General features: G+C 43.6%; 1 protein-coding gene across 1 annotated transcript in view; it reads left to right on the top strand.

Annotated features, from left to right (window-relative positions):
- Positions 1-251: 251 nt before the first annotated feature.
- The window catches only part of PLS3 (plastin 3), an 85,333-nt gene continuing 61,271 nt past the window's right edge, over positions 252-24,313 (top strand). Inside the window, exon 1 of the mRNA XM_027847230.1 lies at positions 252-282. Coding sequence (XP_027703031.1) covers positions 267-282 — 16 coding nt within the window. The 5' untranslated portion in view covers positions 252-266. The remainder of the gene's footprint in view (positions 283-24,313) is intronic.

Raw genomic sequence — 24,313 nt, forward strand, 5'->3', positions numbered from 1 at the left:
AATTAACGTCTGCATCAAACATGTGGGGGAGAAAGGTAGTCTTCAGAAAGGAAGCTTAGAAACATTTGTTACTTTCACTAATGAAGAAGTCCTTTCTCTGGATGGGAGGAAATCCAGAAAAGGAAAGTGTGGGCTTGGCTTCTGGTGTCTGGAAGTTTGAAAGATGTGTCTGGTGGGAGTGCCGGGGTGTGGTGCCGTGCAGAGTCTTGGAGTTTGTTTCAACCTCGGCTATAGTGCTGGCTTGAGTGGTGCTTTTTGGGAAGTCCATGGCTCCAACTGAAGGTGGGTGACTTGTGGTTTTTGCCCAAGAATTGTTGCTTTGGAAAACAACAGCGACAACCAGTTCCTACTGTTTCTAGGTGTCTACTTTCCTTAATCTTTGGCTGCCTCCTAGAGAAAGGGATTTGAGAAGAGCGGCTGTCCTTTGAGTAGAAGGTGTCTTAGTGCAGGCTGTATTTGGAAATCATGCGTAAGAACCACCGTTTCCCTTCCCTTCCTTCTGGGCTCCACCCTCAACCTGATTTTCTTACAAGAACCTTTTGCCTTCACATTTACTAACTTTGCCTCTGAATTAAAAGAGTTTACAGAGACTTGCGGCTCCCCACACACTCTACTCACCCAGCCTTGTGGGAGTTAGGGTGCTGCACTCCTCTGTGATCTAGGAGAGCTTGGGGAAGAAATTTATTGTTTTTCTATTTTAACTTATGGTAATAAGGCTAAAGTGGCAGGTAGGTGTTGCAGTGGATAGAGCACAGGGCCTGGAGTCGGGAGGACTCAACTTCCTGAATTCACATCTGGCTTCAGACACTTCCTAGCTGTATGACCCTGGGCAAGTCGATTAAACTGACCTCATTTTGCCTCCGTTTCCTCATTTGTAAAATGAGCTGGAGAAGGAAATGACAAACCACTCCAGTATCTCTGCCACGAAAACCCCAAAAGGGGTTACAGAAGAGCGGACACACCCAACAACAATAAGGCTAAAGGTATGGATACTCCCTGAAATGAGCCAATTATTCAGGTCATTTGGTTACTGTAATAATTATGTAACAGGTACCTATCATTCTAGTGAAGCCTTAATTACTTTCCCGTGGACTGCTAGATTATTCTCCCCAAAGATTCTACAGGTTTGAAGTTCCATCAGCCATGATTGAATGTATCTGTTTCTCCACGGCCCCACCAACATTGAATTTTGTTACATTTAATTGTGGACTATGTGTCTTCTGAGGGCCAGACAATTCAGAGAGGTTCGTTACCAGGCTCTTTTTTGTCCATGCCGTCATGAGAACTTGGTCTACTGAGTTTGTTCGGGGATTTCAGTCTCTGTCAGTAGAGGCAATATTCACATTAGCAAAATAATGGAGGATCCTTGAATTAGCGAAAGAGCAGAGGACATAGCCTATGGCCTACTAAACCTCTTGACATTATGTAATAAACAGAGTCTTCTTTGATAAATTTAGGAAGTTTTCTTTGTGACCTGGAGGTAGTGCCATCTATTGGAAAAAGCAGTGCATGCAGAGTCAACTGAGATGTATTTGAAAGCCCTCTGCATGCTGTTCTGAAGGAGGCCATTGAAGCTGTCCGTGTTGCCATCTGGATTTTACATTTTAGAGAGCATGCCATCTGTTTTCTATCTCTCTTACAGACATGTTGAAAGGATAAATGAGATCTCTGCATGGCTTAGCTCCTCAGCAGACAGGTGCTATAGGAATCCAAAGTACGGTGAATCCAAAGTATATTTCATGGGCCACTGTTGGCATTGATACAAGGTTTCCAAAAGGTTCAGTAGATCATCATGCAGGACCAGCCAGAATTTGCCTTCTTTCTATTAGTTTTTCATATGCCTACATCTCTTCTGTCACTTCTCTGCTCAGGAACCGTCAGCAGCTTCCTACTGTGTAGCAAGTAAGATTCTGGGATTCGAGGCCTCCCCCAGTCTGGCTCCAGCCTACCTTGCCAGCCACGTCTCATATTCTAGACTCTGTCTTCTTGGCTCTGGCCAAACGAAGACAACTTTGGCCCTTGCATGTATATTGTACTGTTATGTCTCTTCTGTCTCACTCGTACTTGCTCTTCGCCGTTCCTGGAACCCGTTCTCAATGTCCTTCATCTGTTAGATTCCTACTCATCCTGTCAAGACCAGCTCCAATGCCACCTCCTCCACGCAGTCTTCACGGAAACCTGGCCTTCTGCAACCTACCCACTGCCCCCTTCCCCAACCAAATGGATGATTTTCCTCTTTCAGTATCCTGGAGCCCCTGCGAGGTGCTGTGTGTGCAGAAGAATGATCTTCTGGGATCTTATCCTCCATTCTAGGCTGTCTGCTTTTGGAGGGCATGGACTGGGCCAGAGCTAAGCCTCGTGTCTCCTCCAGTGCCTAGCACAGTGCTCTGGACGTAACAGGCTGCCTTCTCTCCAACTGCACATACGTGTCGTATAAAGTCATAGGTTACATTTAAGAAAATGTTAAAGGTGCTCTTTGGGGCAGCTAGGTGGCGCAGTGGATAGAGCATCGGCCCTGAAGTCAGGAGGACCTGAGTTCAAATCTGGCCTCAGACCAAACACTTAACACTTACTAGGCTGTGTGATCCTGGGCAAGTCACTTAACCCCAATTGCCTTAAAAAAAAAGAAAAAGTTAAAGGAGATACGTTGCCAGGGTTGTGTTTCTGATGGACACTCCTTTGCCACCCCTAGTGACTCACGCCTGCCCCTGCAGCAAGTGTTCTGTGCATTCTGTGAGTGTAATTGAGCTTGAATGGTTCACCCAGAACACCGTGTTGATACACGGGCACGGGAAGGACAGATAAACATGGAACTAATAGTATGCCATCAAGAAGGCAGAAGTGCAGGTGAAAACCCAAAGTGGACAGTTTTAGATGAGCTGATTTCCAAGGGCCCCTAGCTATTTAGGGAACCACAGTTCACTTTTAACATTTTTCATGTCTTAGCAAAGCTGGAGCATTGTCATTCCTTAACCAACTGTGATAGAGAGGCAGTAGGAGGTGGTGGGGGAAAAAACCCTGCACTGGCCATCAGGAGACAGAGAGACCTGGGTGCAAACCCTGCCTCCTGCCTTTACTAGTTGTGTGACCATGGACCAAGTAACTCAGTGTCTCAAAGCCGCAGCTTTTCCATCTACAAAGTGAGGCTAATCATACCCTTGCAGGATTGAAGTCCCAGGGGTTGCCAGGGTTTTGGCTGCTGGCTAGTCCTGTCATCCTCTTCAGACTCCAGGTTTACGAAACGCTGCCATGTGTATTATTGTGTTGGAGCTTCACAGCTCCTTGTTAAGGTAAGTCACACACACATATTATTCTCATTTTACAGATGAAGAAACTGAGTTCAGTGAGTTTAAGAGACTTGCTTCAGTAGCCAGGAAGTGGTGGAGAAAGGAAGCAAACCAAGGGGGTGTGACACCAAAGGCCCGCTTATCTTGGTTATTGCAATAGTCTCTAAATTGGTGTCCTGCTTTCAGCCTGTCTCGGCCAGTCCTTCGTGGACACCAGAGCCGCCCGTGTCCCTTCTCTGCTCAAGAAGTGTCTGTGGCCCCCTATCACCTGTCAGAGAAAGCCTCTCCCAGTCCAACCTGTCTTTCCAGTCGGATTTCATGTGATTCTCCTTCAGAGATTCTACTTTCCAGTCAACCTGGCCCAGATGACATTCTGTCCATCCCTTGCTTCTATGTCTGCTCCACAGGCTGGAATGCTTTCCCTCCTCACCCTCACCTCTTGGAATCCCTTCAAAGCTCAACTCAGCAGCTCCTCCTCCAGCTGTGCCTGGCACACGTCCAGCACCTGAAGCTCATCCACTGATTCACCCAGATGTTAGGCACCCCTCTCCCGTTTTACGTAGCGTTCATATAAGGGGAAGCCTTCCCTGCTCTCTGGAGAGTGTCAGCCCTTGGAGGGCAGGGGCCCTTCTTTGTATTCCTAGCATCTAGCCCAATGTCCTGGCACACAGGAGGTGTTTAAGAAATATTGAATTCTTCAAAATCTTTCAGTGGCACCACAGCTGCTCCAACCAACAAGTTAACCTGGGGGAAAGTCTATTGAGCAGTGACTGCTGGGTTTGGGAAAAGCTGCAGTTACTGCCTTTGATGTTATGCAAGACCTTGGCAGCGTTTAAAGTAGAAATTGCTACTCCTCACAATGACCCCAAATGAATGACCAATCCTCCAGAAATGTCTCCCTTAAAGAAGAGAGGGGAACTTTCTATACTCCTACTAAATTAAAATGGGTTTGAAAAAGTCAGCCTGCCAGAAATTGTTTCCATGCCTTGGATTTAGTTAGCAGGTGTGGAGGCAGGATGGAGTAGAATCTTACAGCATACAATCGTAGGAAATGCTATTCACAGTTGGCTTGTAGGGGGGGAGGAGAAAGGTAGTTTGTTTTTTTTTTAAATATGGTTTTTAAATATGGTTCCTTTTGGTCTACTGCAATTCTGCTTGGCTCATAGAGCGTGGTGCCTGCTTCGATGCAGGCACGCCATACTGGGCGGTCCTGTGCCAGTGTCTCTCATGGCTCACAATCAAATCCAAAGTTTTTCGGAGAGACCTTGAGAGTGTCCTTGTATCACTTCTTCTGATCTCCATGTGCGCGCTTGCCTTGTGTGAGTTTTCCACAAAGCAGTCTTTTAGGCAAACATACATTTTGCATTTGAACAACGTGACCAGTTATGCTCTCTGCAGTAGAGTTTGAATGCTTGGCAGTTCAGCTCGAGAGAGGACCTCAGTGCCCTTATCTTTTTTTTTTTTTTTTTTGGAGAGGCAATGGGGTGAAGTGACTTGCCCAGGGTCACACAGCTAGTAAGTGTCAAGTGTCTGAGGCTAGATTTGAACTCAGGTCTTCAAGTATCTGAGGCCAGATTTGAATTCAGGTCTTCCTGAATCCAGGGCCGGTGCTCTATCCACTGCGCCATCTAATTGCCCCCCCAGTATGTTATCTTGCCAGGTAATCTTCAGTATCTTCCTAAGAATTCAGATGGAAGTGATTCCGTTTCCTGACATAGCACTGGTAGATTGTCCAGGTTTCACAGGCAAACAACAGTGAGGTCAGCACAACAGCTCTGCAGACCTTCAGTTTGGTGGGCAGGCTAATACATCTTCTCTCCCACACCTTTTGGAGCCTCCCAAATACTGAGCTAGCTCTGCCAATGTGTGTATCAACCTCATCATCTACGTGGACATCCCTGGAAAGTATACTGCCAAGGTAAGTGAATTTATCCACAGCATTCGGAATTTCTCCATTTGTTGTACCTGATAGTTCCACATATGGATGGTGTGGTGCTGATTGGTGGAGAACCTCTGTTTTCTTGGTGTTAATCATCAGGCCAAAATGAGCACAAGTGGCAGAGAATCCATACTGTGTTGCATCTCGGCCTCAGAGACTGCATTGAGTGCACAATCACCTGTGAACAAAAAGTTGGGTACCAACTCTTCTTCCACTTTCATCTTGGTTTGTAGCCTTTTCAAGTTAAATAATTTACTATCATTGCTGTAGTTGACCTCGATGCTGTTTTCATCCTCATTGAAGGCATCTAGCAGCATTGCTGAAATTATTCAGGTAATATGTTAAGTTATTGAAGTAATATAATTAAAGAAGACCATTAGTAGTGGGGAAAAATGATGACCCTACATAGCTCATATGCCTGGGAAGCCCCTCTTAAATCAGGCTTAGGATAGGGCATACCGAACTTGGAAACTTTAGCTTTTTAGGTGAAATACCATCTTCTCGTACATTGACTGGCTTCCCTTCCCTGTACTGGCCAAGGCCATTCACTGGCCTCACTTGTGCCCCAGCTGCCAAGCTATCTTTGGCTTATATGACCATCTTTTGGCTAGATCTGGGAGCCATTTAATTTAATATCTCCTAGGATCATGGGATTTAGTGGTGACCTGGTAGAGATCACCTGATCCAATCTCCTCATTTCACAGAGAAGGGAACGGAATCCCTTTCTGAGTCACAGTCAGGCTTGCCGTCCTGATCTCTTCCACATCCAGGACTCTTTCCACTCTCCTGTGTGCTATCTCCATATTCCACTGGCTGCCCCTCTCTTGATGACTGATCATATTCATACATTTAAAGTTCCTTCTCTCTCTGCTTTTGTGTTTTTACCACTGGGAGATCAGTTCATTTCACCTTGGGCAATCTCTCCCATGATGACCTTCGCACTCTGGCCCAGTTACCTTGAGAAACCTTGCTCCTATTTCTCTCCCTTTCCTTTCTTTCCCTTCCCCCCCCCCTTTTCCCCCTCCTTTTTTGTAGTCTAGTTGGTTCTTGATGACTGTCTGACTGGGAGCCCATCAGGCATTTGGGGGCTAACTGGGGGCCTGGCCTCTATCAAGGATGTATCATTTTATTTTATTTTATTTTTGTAAATAGTATTTTATTTTTTTCCCAATTAGATGTAACAATAGTTTTCAACATTCATTTTTTATAAAATTTTGAGTTCCAAATTTTTTTCTCTCTCCTACCCTTTCCTCCTCCTTCCCCAAGCAATCTGATATAGGTTATACGTGTGCAATCATGGAAACATATTTCCCCATTAGGCAGGATGTATCATTTTAAAAGGATTATGTTATTCCCATTCCTAAGAACTGATTACTTTGAGGACTTTGTAAGTTGGAGACTCATTATATTGCCCTGCTACAAAGTAGAGGGGCAAACTTGCATTTTTACCAACTGCTTTTCAGCCTGCCAGGCTGAAAGAATAATGCTGCTGTTTGACTTTTCAAGACTTTGAAGGTTTTTATAGATGTAAAGCCAGAAGGGGCTTTAGGGGATGTCTGGGTCAACCCCCTCATTTTTCTGGAGAAGTGAGATGATGTGCTCAAGGTCACAGGGGTAGAGTCGGGCTTTGAACTCAGTTTCCTTTTCCAGTGTTTCTCCTTTACACCTTGCAGTGGGAATTTGGGATTTGAAGGTGTGTGCAGTGGGTGGAGATCAGAGGGGGTTTGGAGAAACAAACTGGTACTCTGAGGATAGAAACTTTCTGAAAGTTTGCAGCCTTCTTCCCAGATGGTAATAGCTGGACGGTCACAGTGATTGTTTCCTGGTTTACTGTGGCTGTGAACCACCAGAGCCACCCAAGTCAGGCCTAGCCCATAACCACACGCTTTGAAAAAGTCAAAAACAAAGCTTCAGGCTCCCAGAAGGAAGACTCAGGGCTTTATTTAACATCTAGGAGTGAGTGTTTTTAGTAGCTCATGGGCCCAAAGTTGATAGCTGCCGGAACTGCTCATTTTGCAGGTGGTTTTAAACACAGGTAAAATTTATATCCTCTGGTGTTTTCAAAGCCTGTGACCTTAGGGAAGTCACTTCTCTTTGGGCCTCAGTTTCCTCAGCTGTAAAATAACGTCAGTGAACACTGATGCTTTTTTATAGTTGGAAGATGAGACAGAATCTCCACGAGGTCATTCGGTCTGGTCCTGCCCAGACAGTTCTGATGTTGCTAGCCCAGAGCAGAGAGGAGAGCAGACTTAGCATCTCCTGAGCATATGCAGAAAAGCTCAAAGTGACCTAAGGCATCAGCTAATTCAAAGCTCTCATGTTAAAAGAAGAGGAAAAGTGACTCCTCCACTGGCCCTCAGGCAGTAAATAGCCGAATTCCACCCTCGGCCTTCTGATTCCAAATCTGGGCCTCTGGCCAGTCTGTACTGCTTCCTTGTTCATTCCTGCTCCAACAGACTCATTTCAAATTCCTTCTTAATTGTAGATAATACATTAGTAACATTTAAAGATTGGCATCTGTAAAAATACCAGTCAACCTACAAGTTTATAGACCATGTCCTTAAGTGAGAACATTCCAACTCTTGTGGCATATATATATACACATACCCTTTCCTCTGAGACAGAACAGTAAAGAGGAAGGAGTCCTGGAGTCAGGGGACCTCTCCCTCCGTGAAGCCTTGGGCAAGTGACTCCTATGTCTGGGCCTCCAATTGTTTGTTCAATCATTTCTCAGTCATATCCAAGTCTTTGTGACCCCATTTAGGGTTTTCTTGGCAGAAATACTGGCGTGGTTTGCCATTTCCTTCTCCAGTTCATTTTACAGTTGAGGAAACTGAGGCAGACAGGTTTAAGAGATTTGCTAGTCACACAGGTTTGCCAAATGCTTTACTTACATTTGGTCCTCTCCCCATCCCTGGGAGGCATTAGCCTCATTTTTAGGTGAGGAAACTGAGGCCACATAGCTAATCAATGTCAGAGGCAGGATTTGAATCCAGGTCTCCCCTGTCTCCCAGTTCAGCTACACCGTGGAAGGTCAAGTTGAGCAATAGTCAGTTAACATTTATTCAGTGCCTACTGTGTGCCAGGCCCTGGGGAAACAAAAAAGGACAGTCTCTGCCATCATGGAGTTTACAGTCTAAAGGGGGAAGCTAAAAAGGGGAGGGACCCTGAGAGTGCCTGGCCTATTCCCTGAAACGTCCGATTCCTCTATAAAGGGAGGCCTTGGGAAGAGTGCTTTGCCCCAGCCTCCAGTCAGAGTGCTGAGGTGTTGAGTGTCAAAGCTGAACCAGTTGGTGATGAGCTTATCCTGGGGAAGGCCAGGGGAGCTCCTGGAAATGAAGAGAGTGCCCTGAGTTACCCACTGTGCTGACGCACATTTTTTCCAGAAGCTTGTTGCTTTTCCTGGGAGCCCCAAATGTGTTACCAAAACCACTACTTAAAAAACAGCTTCCCCCGCCGCCTTCCCCATCACCATAGCTGGCCTTAAGACCACAGCTTCTGTGATAAAAATGGGTCCAGGTGATAATACAGCCAGTGGCATTTATGCAATGCTTTAAGGTTTGCTAAGCACTTTACAAGTATTTGTTCCTCACCAAAACTCCGGAGGCAGATGCTGTTGTTATCCACAGTCAGTCAGTCAACAAGTGTTGATTGGGCGCTTATTCTGGGCCAGGCACTGTGCTAAGCGATGGGGATACCAATATCCCCAAAAAGAAAGTGTCCCTGTCCTCAAGGAGCTTACCTTGGAATTGAGAAGACAACATGTAAAAGGAAGCAGAAACGGGGAGAGAGATGAAGGGGAAAGAAGAGAGATGGTCATGGGCAAATCTGGAGGAGAACTGAAGGGATGGCTAGAAACTCAGGCAGCCAGAGGTCAAGTGACTTGGCCAGGATCACACAGCTGGGGAGGGTTGGAGGCCTGATTTGAACTGGGCTCTTCTTGACTCCAGCTCCATTGTTCTATCAACTGTGCCAACCTTTGGAAGCATGTTTACGTTTGAATAATGCAAACTAGGTAAGGGAAACAAGATGGTAGCGTGGGGGAGCTTCCCTTCGTGCAGTTTCTAGCACCGGAGGCTTAGACCTGGGAGGGACCCGAGAGATCAGCTAGGTTGGGTCCTTCTTTTTATGGTCGAGGAAGTCAAATCCTAAGGAGAAGTGAATTAGGGCCAGAGCATTTCAGTGCTGGATGGCACCTTGGCCATCTGCAAGGTTAATCTAGTTGGGACCTGAGAAATAAGCTCAGCCTATCCCCTCATTTATTCCAATGAAAATAGATGGAGGCCTAGGGAAGTTCTTTAAGCTCAGAGCATTCCAGAGATGGAAGGGATGATAGAGGTCCAGAAAGGAGAAGCAACTTGCCCGGAGTCCCACAGCTAGTGATGGACAGTTTTTATAACAATATGATTTTTTTTAATATCACTGAATCCCCAAATGTGGATGTTTCCATGTGCAAAAAGTAGACTACCACTTCTGCATTTTTCTTAACATAGAGAGATACTTTTCTGCTTATATCTCATGTGGAGTAAGGCATGCTTTTATGGGTATACGTACTCAAATCTAAAGTAAGAGTAACTCAAATTTAAACGTTGTTATTAGCAATAATTATTGCATCTTTGAAAAAAGAGGCAAAGAATGACCTAATTGTACTTAAACTTTAAATGAAGGTCAGCAGACACCAGGGCCTTGGAAGAAAATAGCCCTTTGGCAAGGAAAGGAGCCACACCCCACTTAGTTTTGACAAAAATAAAATTCTTTCCAGCCGTAGCACATTGTGGATGGTGTGCACACCATGTCCTTCTCCAGGAGTTGGGTCAGCAGCTGTATGACCCGCAAAGGTTCCGCAGGCCATGGATGAGGCGCTCCTGGTCTCAGGGCTGCATTGAGTCAGATGTTCTCAGTGAGAACTGATTCATACTGGGAAATGGCAAGTAACTGCAGGTATGGCCGACACCGTCATTCTGGCCTTAAAGGGCAGGAGAAGTTGAATTGCGTGTTGCCACAGCCCTGTTTCCCCTGGGCATGTGGACATGGCACGGCCCCGGCAAGGCACAGCAGAGCTGGCTCTCATGCTTTTTGGAAGGAGTTGGTCCTTTTCCATTTAAAAACAAACCCCAAAACAAAAGGATTCCTGCCACGGACCCTGGAAGTATGTGTGGAGGGTCATGAGCTCGTCTAAGCAAGGCCTGCGAATGGGGTGAGCAGGAACATAGCCAGGAAAAACCTGAAGGTGGATGATGGCCAGACAGGAAGAACCAAGCAAGGTAAAGATGAACACTTGGAAAGACAATCTCATCAGCGTGTCAGTAACCCAAGCAGGGAGTGGAATAGTGACTCCCAATGGAGAAAGAGCTGAATTCACAAGGCTCCAGAAGCTATTGAGAAAGTCTGGAGTTTCTTTGTATTGTAGCTTTTAAATACTCTTACCTCTGCTCTGGGAAGGGGTACACATGACGGAGCTCTGCTCAGTGGGACTCCTGGATGGCTCTCTGTCCATCAGTCTCGAAGCCGCCGATGAAGCTGAGCCCCGCCGAAAGTCAGAGATTAGCTTTCTCCGAGAGCCACAATTGAGCCTTTCCACTTCCAGGGTTCAGTTTCAAAAGTCATAGGATCATAGATCTACTGTTGGAAAGAACCATAAAGACCATCTAGTCCAGCCCCCCTCCCCCCTCTGCCCCCCCTTACAGATGAAGAAACTGAGGCTGAGACTTAAGTGACTTAATTCAGTGTTCTTTCTATTGTACCACACTGCCGATATCGTACCACACAAGCTCTTGATCTTGCATCTTTTTCTAAGAGCCTGATGAATAATCTTCAGTTGGGAAGTAGGAAGTCTGTTGTCTATGAAAGAATATCCCAGGGGTCAATGTTCAACATCTAGAATGGAATGGGTGAAAAATACATATTGAATGAACCTCAAAGAAGGGAAGTTAATAAATGTTGGTGGTAGAAAGAGCTTGGAATGCAAAGCAAGTAATATTCCAACTTCCCACTATGTCCAGTGAGTCAAGGAGTATGAATGAAAGCACAACCCAAGCTGGAAAAATGGGGCCAAAATGGTTTTAGGGTAAGAAGGTCCTAGATGTTGATAGACCTTTTCCGAGTTGGAAAGGTTTTCAGAAGTTTCTAGATGCATTATGTCGAAATCTGGAGAGTCAGAAGCAGAGGTGGGAGACATCTAACATTGTCCAAAAAAAAAAAGGGAGAAATAAAATCAGCCCAGTATAATATGCCATTGTTCAGGCAGTGGGGGCTCTAAATAATCACGCCTTCCATTTCTAAATGTTCACATACAATCTTTTAAAAATACATTTTGGAATTTTTCCATGAGTTGTCTTCAAAACTTTGCGTCTTTTTTTGTGTGTTTTTAAAATGGATAATGTGGTAATATATTTTAAAAACCCCACCATATTTGGTTTTCTAGTTTTTACCTTTTCTAATTTTATTTATTCTGAACTTAAGAAATAAAACAAACATTTCCATAACATAGTAGAATAGAAAAAAAAGATGATTGTACATGAAACTGCAAATCCATTGTGTACGACTTGCCTTTCCTTTTAAATATATAATAAAGCCATGTAACTTAAAAAAATCTTCACTTTGTTGCTCTATTCCCTAGTATTCCTGATTTTCTCCTTTCCTAATGGAGTTTGGACTGGTGTCTCAGAATCCCAGCTTGGCTTTGCTATTTACTTACCTAGTGGTAAACTTGGGCAAATAACTGCACTGTGGGCCTCAGTTTCCTCATCTCTAAAATGAGAGGATAAAACTAAGTAATGGCAAAGGTAATTTCTAGTCTTAAATTTATGATCCTATGAGCCAATAACTGGTAGGCTCTAAGTGGAGGAGGGCAGTTAAGTGGCACAGTGGTTAGAGTGCCAGGCTTTGAGTCAGGAAAACCCGAATTCAAATTCAGCTTCAGACACATACTAACTGTGTGACCCTGGGCAAATCACTCCACCCTGTTGGCCTCAGTTTCCTCATCTGTAAAATGAGCTGGAGAAGGAAATGGCAACTCACTCCAGTATCTCTGCCAAGGAAACCCCAAATAGAGTCACAAAGAGTTGGATACGACTGAAAAATGACTGAACATATAACTGGAGGATGACGCTTTTCCTCATCTTCCAGAAGCATTTTGTAAATGGGAATTGTAATTCTTTAAGATATTAATTTTCAGGTATTTGCAGCCTCCTTGTCCTGTGTCGGGAGAGCGTAGCCTTCATTTAATTCTGAATTTGACTGTAGCATTTGTTTTTCTGAAGCGCCGCCATTACCAAAGGCACACTAACCTGTACTTTCTTGCAGAAGGCATATTTGAAATAATGAAAATACAAGCCACCACCTTTTGCTTGATCACGGATTCTGCCATGGTAGTTGCATTAAATAAATGTTTTTCCCCTAGGGTAACTGAAAAATTAATAATTATTTGCTATTTTAAAAAACCTCCTTTTTCATCAAGCCTCCTTTAAAAAATGAATTTCCATTAGATTTTAGTTTAAAGCTTCGAACCTGTCCTTGCTGCTTTGAAGGAAAGCGTTATTGACCCCTTTTGTTAAGGGAAACAAATGCATTTCCCACAGTAGCAAAATGAACTGATGACGTGGTATAAAATATGGCGATGGGATTTGGATGTCGTTTGTGGAGTGCAAACCCAAAAAATCACCAAAGGAAGCCAGTGAGCCCGTCGAGCTAAGAGGATCCTTTGCCAGCTGATAAGTCCCATGATGTATTTGCCTTTTCCAGCTCGAAGTCTAGTATCTTAGGATCTAAGAATGGAAGATAAAATGGCATGTGTATCTGCTTTTGTTGTGGGAAAAACTGGGCTAAGAGCACATCCCCTGCTTCTCTTCTTCCTGGGAGTTCAGTCTCTCCCACTTGGCAGTTTCTATTTCTAATGTTGCCGGAGCCCCAGACTTCAGGTTGTGGTTGTTAGGAGCCCACAAAACCTATGTGCTGTAATGGTTAAGTTTACCCAGGGCTGGGAGGATGCTCAGATCGGGGTGAAAAGAGTTCATGGGAGTATCGGTTCTCAAGTCTGAGGAACAGAGACTTGAAATCGAACCAATAGTGCAGATGCAGCTCGAGTCCATAGTTCACTCTGACCGAAATGTATGGATTTTGCCCTCTTGATGCCCCAGGGTTCTTAATCAGATTCATTGACACCAAGAACAACTAGGCTCTGGGACTGCTCTCTCCAAGTCTTGCTCAGCCCTTATAGCGCCTTTAGTGAGTCATGGAACTGTGGAAGCTGGCCCATGGCAGGCAGGCAACAGAGGAACTTCTTGGTGACTTTTGTGGACCTCTGAGCTCTTCCATGTGGGTCTTCCCTCCGATCTATGCCCTGCCAGCCTCTGTGTCTGGTGTCCACAGAAGGCAAGTCAGGTGAAAAGCCAGGCCTGCCAATTTCTTTCCATTTCTCTTTCCATTTCTCTTTCCATGTTGCTTGCATTTTTGATCCATGTAGGGGATTTTTAGAGTTATCAAACATGTCTTGGAGCAGTCAAATTCACACAAAAGAAACCTGCTGAGGGCTTCTGACCCTTTTTTTGTGGTTGAAAGCTAAGGGACATGGTTGAGAGAAACAGAGACAGAAACAGATCTATCTGCAAGATGGATCTCTGGGCTATAGGGGGATCATTGGTTGGAAAAAAATTTTTTTCTAGCTGCTAACAACAGCAACGGTGATCACAAAAACATTTTTGACCCCTGCTAGAGGTGATGACAATAGAATTACTGGGTAAGGATCCTGTCAAATGAAATCCCGACCAAGTAACTCCTTATATGTGAAAAGCAGAAGATTTGAGTTTTGTTCCTTGTTCCATCCACTTACTAGTTACGGGATCTTGAACAAGTTGCTTTACCTCTTTTTGTCTCAGTTTCTTCCTCTGTAAAATGGGATTTAGAATATTTGGACTACTTACCTCACCGTGCCGTTAGGAGTCTTGGATGAGATAATGTGTGGGAAGTAACTTGGTGATTGTAAAACATTGTATAAATGTGGACAGTTAAGAGGTTGGCTCATAGATACACAGTTGGAAGGGGTGTCAGGTGACTCCCTGATCTTTCCCTGATGAGAAATTGGTGGTTCAAGGGAAGTGAACTGACTTGTCCAAAGCATCTAGGAAAGGAGTGGCTGAGCAAAGATTCAAACCCCCAGGTCTTTTGAATACAAGGCCAACATTCTTTTCCACTACCCCAACACTACCCATTTCCATTTGAATTTCTCGGAAGCTAAAGCAGAAGAGGGATATCTGCATATGGAGTATAAGAAAACTCCAGATCCGACTTCAAAGAAATAAAGTCTGTTTATAAGATCTCAGCATATATAAATGCTGGTTCTGATTTGATCCTTTTCCTTTTTTTATTCCCAATTGGATCTTTAAGTGGGCATGTGAATAACAATTTTGAAGATCATAGTGTTTCCGTAACCATTCTTAGTCTTTAGCAAAGATGTGCATTGTGTGCTGGCTTCTGTGTTGGGCCAAACTGGAACAATTGCACATTATGTATGGGAAAAGGGAAACCATTGTCTGCTGAATCCTATTTTCTTCAGAGATCACAAGTGTCGAAATCTTACTAAAGAGAGAAGCTTGGGAACTAGATAGAATGCCAAGACCCTGTCCAGGAAGCTGACCTTGGGCTACGTCTTTCCAAGAGCAGGTAGTGAATGGGATTCCCTGGTTCTTGGTTGTCACAGTTCACAGACACAGCAGCACTCAGTTAAGTACACTGGATTTTCCAACAGGTGAAGCAGAAACAATTTGGAGACCATCAGCTTGAGCATCTCTATGCAAATTATTTCTCGATCTATTTATACAGCCCTAACCTCTCTCTTTACTTCGAGTCTTATATCACAGCCTGCCTGTCGGACATCTCAAATTCAACATGTCCAGAATAAAACTCACAATCTTGCCCTCCACCTCCTGCCCTTCTCCTCCCAGCTTTCCTATTGCCATCTTCCTGTCACCTGGGCTCACAGTTTCAGTGTCATCCTTGACTTCACCCCTCGTCTCACTCCTCATACCAGCCACATCTTGTTCCTTCTACCTTTACAACGTCTCCTCCACTCACACAGCCACCACCCTGGCTCAGGGCCTTGTCTCTTGTCTGGACTATTACAGTAGCTTTCCACTTGGTCCAAATCTCTCCCCATTACGATCCAACCTCCTCTCCTGCCAAAGTGATTTTCCTAAACTACAGGTCTGCTTTGTCACCCCCCCCCCCACCCAACACTCCTTCATAAACTCCAGTGCTTTCTAGTCTTCTTCCATCTTACTTCCTGCCATATACTGTGTGACCTGGTGACACCGGCCTTCTTGTTCTTAGAATACAAGAGTATCTCCTGCTGTCCCTCCTCATCTCTACCTCCTGGCTTCCCTGGCTTCTTCCAAATCTCTGCTAATCCAGGAGACAGATAGTTGGAAGGATGAGCGCAGGCAAGGCTGCTGCTAGCGGATACATCTTTCTTGGGCTCTGCTGGAGTTGTGAATGTGGCCACAGTTCATCATAGAGTCTTAGATTGAGACATCAGATTGTCCTTATTTGATGTGGGAGGAAACCGAGGCTGAGTTCTTTTTCAGAGAGAGATGTTGTTGTCGTCATTGCGGTCAGCGATGATGATGATGATGTTACGGCATTTTTTTGAACTTTTGGTCTGAAAGCTGTATGTTTGAGGTAGGAGAAGACGGGGGTGAGAGCCTTGTCACAACTACAGTCAGTGCCTGGTGCCTGCTTTGCAGGTTTGATTGCAAGGGCATATGATAGCTAGCCTTACTCTTGCGATTTGAAACCTGTATCCTTCAAGCCTCACTTGCTAGTACTGTAGCATGAGGTGGGAGCCATATGTTCCAATGAGAATGCTGGATTTGGAGTTAAAAGTCTTAGGTTGGAATCCCGACCCTGATAATTACTATCTGTGTGACCTTGAGTAAGTCACTTCCCTCCCAAAGCTGCAGTTTCCTTATTTACAAAATAAGGGGGTTGGACTTTTGTTGTTCTTTGTTGTTATTTCAGTTGTGTCTGATTCTCCATGACCTCCTTTGGGGTTTTCTTGGCAAAGATACTGGAGTGGTTTGCCATTTCTTTCTCCAGTTCTTTTTACAGATGAAGAAACTGAGGTCAACAAGGTTCAGTGACTTGCCCAGGGTCACACAGCTAGGAAATGTCTGAGGCCAGAATTGAACTCAGGAAGAGGAGTTTTCCTGACATTAGGCCCAGCACTCTATCTGCTAGAGCTGTGGTCATATGAAACCTGGCTGTGAGCATTCTTGCTTAGGGAAGGGCTGACTCGTTTCATCAGTGTAGGGCATGGCAAAGGCGAGTCAGCCTGAGCAACAGATATGGTTGGGCAAGAGGGCTGGGAGAATCCCTCTGCTCTCAGTTTTAGTGTCCTTGGACACTCACTACTTTCCCCGAAACTTCAGTTGGATAGGGAGAGAAGACATGTACAAGCATGGTGCCAATGGGAGTTGGCTGAGTGTGGAGGAGCAAGATGCTTGGGGAGGTGGCAAGTGATGCCCAGGGAAGAAAAGGTAGAAGCCTCTGGCTACGGTCTTGGAAATATTGGCCACTCCAAAGTGCAAAAGACCAAACAGAACCAGAATTCAAGTCCAGCTGGGCAGAGCCAGTTGCCTTGGACTGGCAAAGTTTGCGCATGAGGAATGGGAGACCAACCCAAGTGGGAGGGGGAAACAACATGCTCGGGCTGTTGGAATCGCTGCATTCAGAAATCCGCTCATGGGGTGGGGATTGGAGGCTTGGGCTGTCCATTTAAAAGTGTCTCTGTCCAAACAAATCATATCAACTATAAAAAATATTAGGAAATTTCAGAAGAGAGGAAAAAGGGAGGGAGGGAGAGACAGAGGGAGAGGAGAGGAGATCACTACCATGTCCAAATTGGCTTGAGTTTCACTCCCTCCCACCCCCCTCAAACTCCTTAGTGCAGCCAAAATGTGATTGGGTTAGATTTAACAAAATAAATTAAAATTTAACCCAACACAGATAATTTAATTCCTGATTTTGTAAGTCAGTGTGCTGCCCATAGTGATCCTTTTCTAGTTGAGTTTGACACCCCTGCTGTAGTAAATTGAGTACGGGGCCTGTAGTCAGGGAATACCTGAGTTCAAATTCTGTGTGATATACATACTAACTGTGTGTCCCTGGGCAAGTCACTTAACCTCTGTTGGTCTCAGTTTCCTCAACTATAAAATGGGGATGGTAATAGCACTTACCTCCCAGGGTTATCGTGAGGATCAAATGAGGTAATATTTGTAAAGTGCTTAGCACAGTACCTGGTGCATAGGCACAATAGAAGTGCTAGCCATTATTATTATCATCTTCATCTCCATTTTCTCTTTACCTTTTTTTAACAAAAATGCTGAGTTTGCAAACTCCAAATTAAATGAGCATTTCTGTACACATTATAGAACAGTAGGAAATGACTGGCCAAGAAGCTGTACGTTTCTAATATGTAGCATGTTTTTTTAAATCAATTTATTTTTTGTTTTCAATAATCACTTCCATAAGCTTTTGAATCTTAAATTTTCTCCCCCTTCCTTCTTACCTCCCTCCCCAAGACATCATGTAATCTGATACAGGCTATATATATACATTCCTATTAAACATATTTTCACATTAGTCATGTTCTAAGGAAGAATTAGAACCAACAGGAGAAACCACAAGAAAGAGGAAACAAAACAAAACAGAAGAAAATAAAAAAAGAACAAATAGTATGCTTCGATCTGCATTCAGACTCCAGAGTTCTTTCTCTGGATGTGGACGGCATTTTCCACCGTGAGACTTTTGGAGATGTCTTAGATCCTTGCACTGCTGAGAAGGGCCAAGTCATGTAGCATATTTTTTTTTTTTTTAAACTGTGTAACAGATTCAACATGTAGCTTTCAAACCTGTCTTGTTTATTTGTGATTACGTCTGGCCTCTCTCTGTGCATCTCTCTCTCCCTCTCCCTCCTCTCTCTCTCTCTCTCTCTCTCTCTCTCTCTCTCTCTCTTTCTTTCTCTCTCTTGGAAGGGAAAACTACCCTCTTCCTACCCCTTCTCTTTTCTACCTTTTCTCACCCCTCATTGAAAAAAACAAACCAATTCTTCTAACAAGCAGAATCAAGCAAAACCAATTCCTGCATTGGCCATGTCCAAAACTGTCTCGTTCTGCACCTCATTCTGCACCTTGAATTCCTTCCCCTCTTGTCAGCAGGTGGGTAGACTGCTTTATGGCTGCTCCACAGTACTTGAAGTAGGTCACTTTGGTCACTGAGTGGAAGATGAGGGATATCAAGGATGGTTCTATGGAAGAGCCGTGTCTTAAAGGAAGACCAGGATTGTGAAAGTTGATGAGGAGAGAGATTGTATTCCTGGAGCGGTAGGCTGCCTATACAAATTGCACAGTGGTGGGAGAGATGGCATGTTAAGTTTGGAGAACAGCAAGTCATCTGGTTTGGCTGGAATAGAGAGTGCCCAAATGGGAGTAATGTGAAAATAAGGTAGGGTGGAGTTGGATTGCCAGGTGGGGGAGTTTGTATTTTTTCCTGGACTTCCCAGAGGCAAAAGGAGTTGCTGAAGCTTTTTGAGCAGGTTATAATACGGTCTGACCTAGGCCTTCGAAGGTTTCTTTTGGCAGCTGGGTGATAGATCATTTGAGGTGAACCCAGGACCTACAAACTGAATTGAAAAGGGCCTTTGGAATCATCTAGTCCTTAGGAAGGCATTGAGGCATGGTGTGAAGCGCACTAAATGTAAATATAATACTCTGACCTGGGCTTGGTGGCCTTCTGTGAGTCACTTTTTCTCTCTGTACCTCAGTGTCCTCACCTGTCATGTGAGAGTAATGCTGTTTGTACTACCTACCTCACCAGGGTTGCTGTAAGGAATGAAATCAGGAAGTTGTGAGTTCAAATTTAGCTTCAGAAACTGGCTGTCTGACCTTGGGCAGTCACTTCACCTCTGCTTGCCTCAGTTTCTTCATCTTTAAAATGAGGAATAATAATAATAATAATAATGATACTAATAATAATAACACCTACTTCCCAGGTTGTTGTGAGGATCAAAGGAGATAGTAATTGTAAAGTACTTAGCACAATGCCTGGCATACAGTAGGTGCTATACAAATGTTGTTGTTATTATTATTATTATTAGCATGTCTCAATTCATGAGAGACAGTGTGGGGTAGCAGAGTCAGAAACACTTGGCATCCGATTCTCCCTTGTTACAGTTACTAGCTATGTGACCCTGGCCAAGTCTCTTGATTTGAGCCTCTGTTTTCTCATCTGTAAAATGGGAATAATAGCACCTTATCTCACAGGGTTGTTGTGAGGACCAAGTGATTTCATATGTTTCAAACTTTTCTAGAGTTTTGGCAAAATTTTTGGAGTAAGGGCCTCGAAAATGATCATTTTCTATGCCAATTGACATAACGTAAAGTTCATTAAAAGCAGCAACACATCAGATTTGGGGTGTTTTGGAGTTCCTTGTGTTTCAAGTGCTCTACAGATGTCTGCAGTTATTACTACTTATAATCCCTCATCTTGTGCTCTTTTCCCAACACCGTTTGCAAGAGTGACATTCATTTGTGGTGTGGTGGTAAGCGGTGGAATTTCCTTTGGGTGATGATGGCAGCACATTTTCAGAAGTATAATGGAAATTTATGGGAAAATATGATTCTACATGTACTCTAACTCACAGCATGGTATGGGGGAGAGACAACATTGGATTTGAGAGTCATAAGATTTGGGTTCAAATCTTAGCTATTACTTGTGACTCTTGGGGCCTTGGACAACTCACTTAATCTCTTTGGGCCTGATTTTATCCATCTATAAGATGGGAGGGAGTTAGACTAGATCTCTAAGCTTTAAATCCTATGATTTTATGAACTTTTCAGGAGAAGCTGTAAAGCAGAAATACAGGTAGCCTCTAATAAGGAGAAATGGGCAACATGTTAATGATATGTCTCATGTTATCACTTCCTCTAACTGCATTTCAAAGGGGGACATTTACTATATCGTCCTACCAACAGAGAAATAGCTCTTCGGTCACAAGGCAGGGAGGAAGGAGTTGTGAGGTTTGCTCTTGTAGAACTCAGTGTTACTTGGGAGGGTAATTACTATTACAAAGGCCAAGAAAGAAAGGGACTTGCCTCAGATTTCTTGGCCTGTTCACGGCAAATCTGGTAACATCATTTCGGCCTATCTTTTGACATTCCTTTGCTCTTACCACTGTTTTCCTTTCTCTGAAATGTGCTCCTTTATTTAAGTTTGGGATTGAGTAAATCATTCCAACTACCCATCTGCCTGGGCTTTGGCAACCAGCATTGGGCCGCCATCATGGTTGACCTCATAACAGAAATGGTTTTTCCTGCATTCTCAGAGCTTTTCCTTTCACAGCCCTGGGAAGTTGCTAGTACGGCTCTAGCTCGGGAAAGTGAAGGAGTCACATAACTAGTAAATGTTGGAACCAGGATTTTAATCCAAACCTCTCCTGGCTCAAAGTCCAAAATTTTCTCCATGATACCACTCACTGCATAACTTGAATTTTATGTTCTTTGTTCATTGATTTTTTTTTGGGGGGGGGGGGCTCTATAAAAAGAACTCTACGCTTCCAAGTTAGTCTTTTAAGGTTCTTGGAGAATGGATGAGGGAGGAGTGGGGATGGCTGCTAGTCATTGGGGTAGCGTAGACTGATTACTTTTGTGAGCAATAAATTCCCGTTAGATTGCTGAATGCACTTTTTAAAAACGTAAGAGACATGATATTGACTCTTCCCCCTTTACCATCTTCATTCTGCTAGTTAACAGAATCAAGAATCAGGTTCAGAATCAACCTGAAGTCAATTAGGCAAAGTCAATGACATTTGTGGGGCAGCTAGGTGGTGCCATAGTGCACAGAGCTCTGGGCCTAGAGTCAGGAAGACTCCTCTCCTCGAGTTCAAATCTGATCTCAGATACTTCCTTGCTGTGTGACCCTGGGCAAGTCACTGAACTCTATTTGCCTCAGTTTCCTCACCTGTAAAATGAGCCAGAGAAGGAAATGGCAAACCACTCCAGTATCGTAGCCCAGAAAGCCTCAAGTGGGGTTATGAAGAGTCAGACACAACCGAAATGACTGAACAACAACAAAAATGACACTTGAATTGATAATGATAAAAAATGGTACTTATGCTCTGAAGTTGACAGAGTACTTTACACTTATTTTCTCACTTGAACCCTACAACACCGCTATGGGTAGGTACTGCAGGTATCATTCCCATTTTATAGATGTGGGAAACTGAGGCTCAGAGAGGTCATTCTACGACTCCTGGAGCCCAGGGGCTTTTAGCTATTAGGTACCAGGGGTGGGATTTGAAGCTAAGTCTCTCCTGGCTCCAGTTCTAGCACTTTTCACATGCCATAGAAAAGGTAGTTGTAGAAGGCACCTCTAGGTTAGGTGACTAATAAATGATCAGAGGCAGGTTTTGAACTCGGGGCTTTTTCATTTCAAGGTTGCTACTCTATTTGCTGTGACACTGTCACAAGCCATTGTGGCTTGGAAACGACCTTGGCTGCCTTAGGTTTGGAGGAAGGAGATGGGAGTCTTTGGATTGCCTGAGGTTTTCCTCTTTTGGTCCTCTGCCAACCTCACCTTCCCCTGCACCCCTCTCTCCTCCCCCTCCCCCAGGTAACTTTGCTGTCAGTTTCTCCTTGACCTTCTGAGCTACTTTTCATTCATTTGCTAAACTGTTATTAAGCGTGGCCAGGTACCTCTCTCTGTGTGCCCAAGGGTGGGCTTTTCCAGGTGTGATTGCCTCTGCAATCTGCAGATTGCTGGGAGGTTGTGGAGGCTTTTTCCTCTGGAGCTTGTAGAACACATAATAGGCCGTCCTTGGGGGAGACAGATGCCTTAATTCTTAGTTTTCCTCATTGGACTAAGCCCTGACTCAAAGGAGATGACATGATGGTTCCTGTCATGGAACAGGATGGGTTGTGGTGGGAAGAGGATGTCAGGCCATGCCCATATATGCCCATGAAGCTTGCTCTTTGCCTTTTATAGAGGAGTCATTCGTTCAAGGCGTGCAAAATGCCCATGAGCTCCTGCCTCCTCCTGCTTTCTTTCCTTTCAAAGTGCCACTAGAATGATTGGCAACTTACCAAGCTCTGTTTGGCTGCAGGAATACCCTTGGGAACCGTGTGTGTGTGTGTGTGTGTGTGTGTGTGTGTGTGTGTGTGTGTGTGTGTGTGTGTGTAAATATATCTGTAGGCTGCAAGCTCTTGGAGGGCAGGGATTTTGTCTTAAATACCTTTGTATTTTCCTACAATGTCCTGCCTGACACAGCTTGTTGAATGAATGAATTTTCAAATCAGTAAACTTTTACTTCCCAAAATACCGTGTTATCTTGGCCAATACCTTAATTTTCAACTTTTGAAAAAGGGGATCATAGTGTCACAGATATATGTATAGCTGGAAGGGACCTCGTAGACCTTTATGTAAATTGTATTTATGTAAATATTTAATTTATGTAAATTTTTTTATTTCAAAAAAATAAATTGACTTCCCCAAGTGCACACAGGCAATGACAGAAGCAGTATTTGAATCTTTAAAAGTATACTCTTTTCCCTGCATCTCACATTATCTCTCCAAAAAGTCCCATTATCATATGGAAATAGGACATTTCTCTAAAAATTCATTGGAAAAGAAAAAAAAATTACTGAATATCTGAGAAATAATTTTAGATATAAAATACCTTTTTTTTTTTTTAAAAAAAAAAAGTTGATTGGGGCAGCTAGGTGGCACAGTGGATAGAGCTCTGGCCTTGGGGTCGGGAGGACTTGAGTTCAAATCTGGCCTCAGACACTTGACACTAGCTGTGTGACCCTGGGCAAGTCACTTAACCCTGATTGCCTCACCAAAACAAAACAAAATAAATAAAAAAGTTGACTGTACTTTTAACTGCATGACCCAAACCTGAGTTATAATTACAATTATGATATTATTATTATTACTATTATCCTCCTTCCTCATTATTGTTATTATACCTATCTTTTGCTTACTTGAATCCTACCTATTCTTAAAAAAAAATTCTTTTCTCTCCTTCCTCTCCCCAGTTCAGAAATAAAGAAAAACAAAACCCTTGTAACAGATAGGCATAGTCAAGCAAAACAAAGCAAATATCCGCCAAATAAAACAAATTGCTGCATTTGTGGTGTGGAAAAAATGTGTTATTCCGCACCCTGAGGCTGTCACCTCTCCTCTGTTAGGAGAGGATAAGGTGTAGGGTGCTTCGTAATTGGTCCTCTGGAATGGTTGGTCATTGTCAATCAGAGTTCTTAAGTCTTTCAAAGTTGTCTTTACAATGTTATTATTGTATACATTGTTCTCCTGGTTCTGTTTATTTCACTCTGTATCAGTTCATACAAGTCTTTCCAGACTTTTCTGAAACTGTCCCTTTTGTCATTTATTATGGCACAATAGTATTCCCTTACATTCATATAGAAAACTTGTTCAACCACCCCCCAATAGATTGGCACCCCCTTGATTTCTAGTTCTTTGCTACTACAAAAAATAAGCTGCTATAAATATTTTTGTACATATGGATTCTTTTCTTTTTTCTTTGGTCACTTTTTGGTATATCACTGAGTCAAAGGGTAGGTATGATGAGTTTAGTAACTTTTAGAGGAGAGTTTCAAATTGTTATTCAGTGTGGCTGGACCATTTCACAGTTCCACCAAGAGTTCATTAATGTGTCTCTTTTCCCATAACCCCTCCAACATTTTTCATTTTCCTTTTTTTTCTTTCCTTTTTTTTTTGTCAACTTTATATCTGATGGGTGTCAGGTAGGGTTAGGATTCCTGCATTTCTCTAATCGTAAGCAATTTGGGAAAAAAAAATTTTTTTTTTTTTACATGGCTGATGATAGCTTGGATTTCATTTCAAAACTTCTTGTTCATGTTCTTTGACTATCCATAGGGGAATGACTCTTATTCTTATGAATTTGAAGCAGTTCTTATATCTTCAAAGTCTATGAACCTTACTATCCCTTGTTTGGTAATGGAGGCATTCCCCTATCCATTGATTTAGAAAGGAATTTCTTTCTTGCCCCTCTAAT

The sequence above is a fragment of the Vombatus ursinus genome, unplaced genomic scaffold, assembly GCF_900497805.2.
Source record: "Vombatus ursinus unplaced genomic scaffold, bare-nosed wombat genome assembly UNPS02015394.1, whole genome shotgun sequence".
In the NCBI taxonomy this organism is placed as follows: Eukaryota; Metazoa; Chordata; class Mammalia; order Diprotodontia; family Vombatidae; genus Vombatus; species Vombatus ursinus.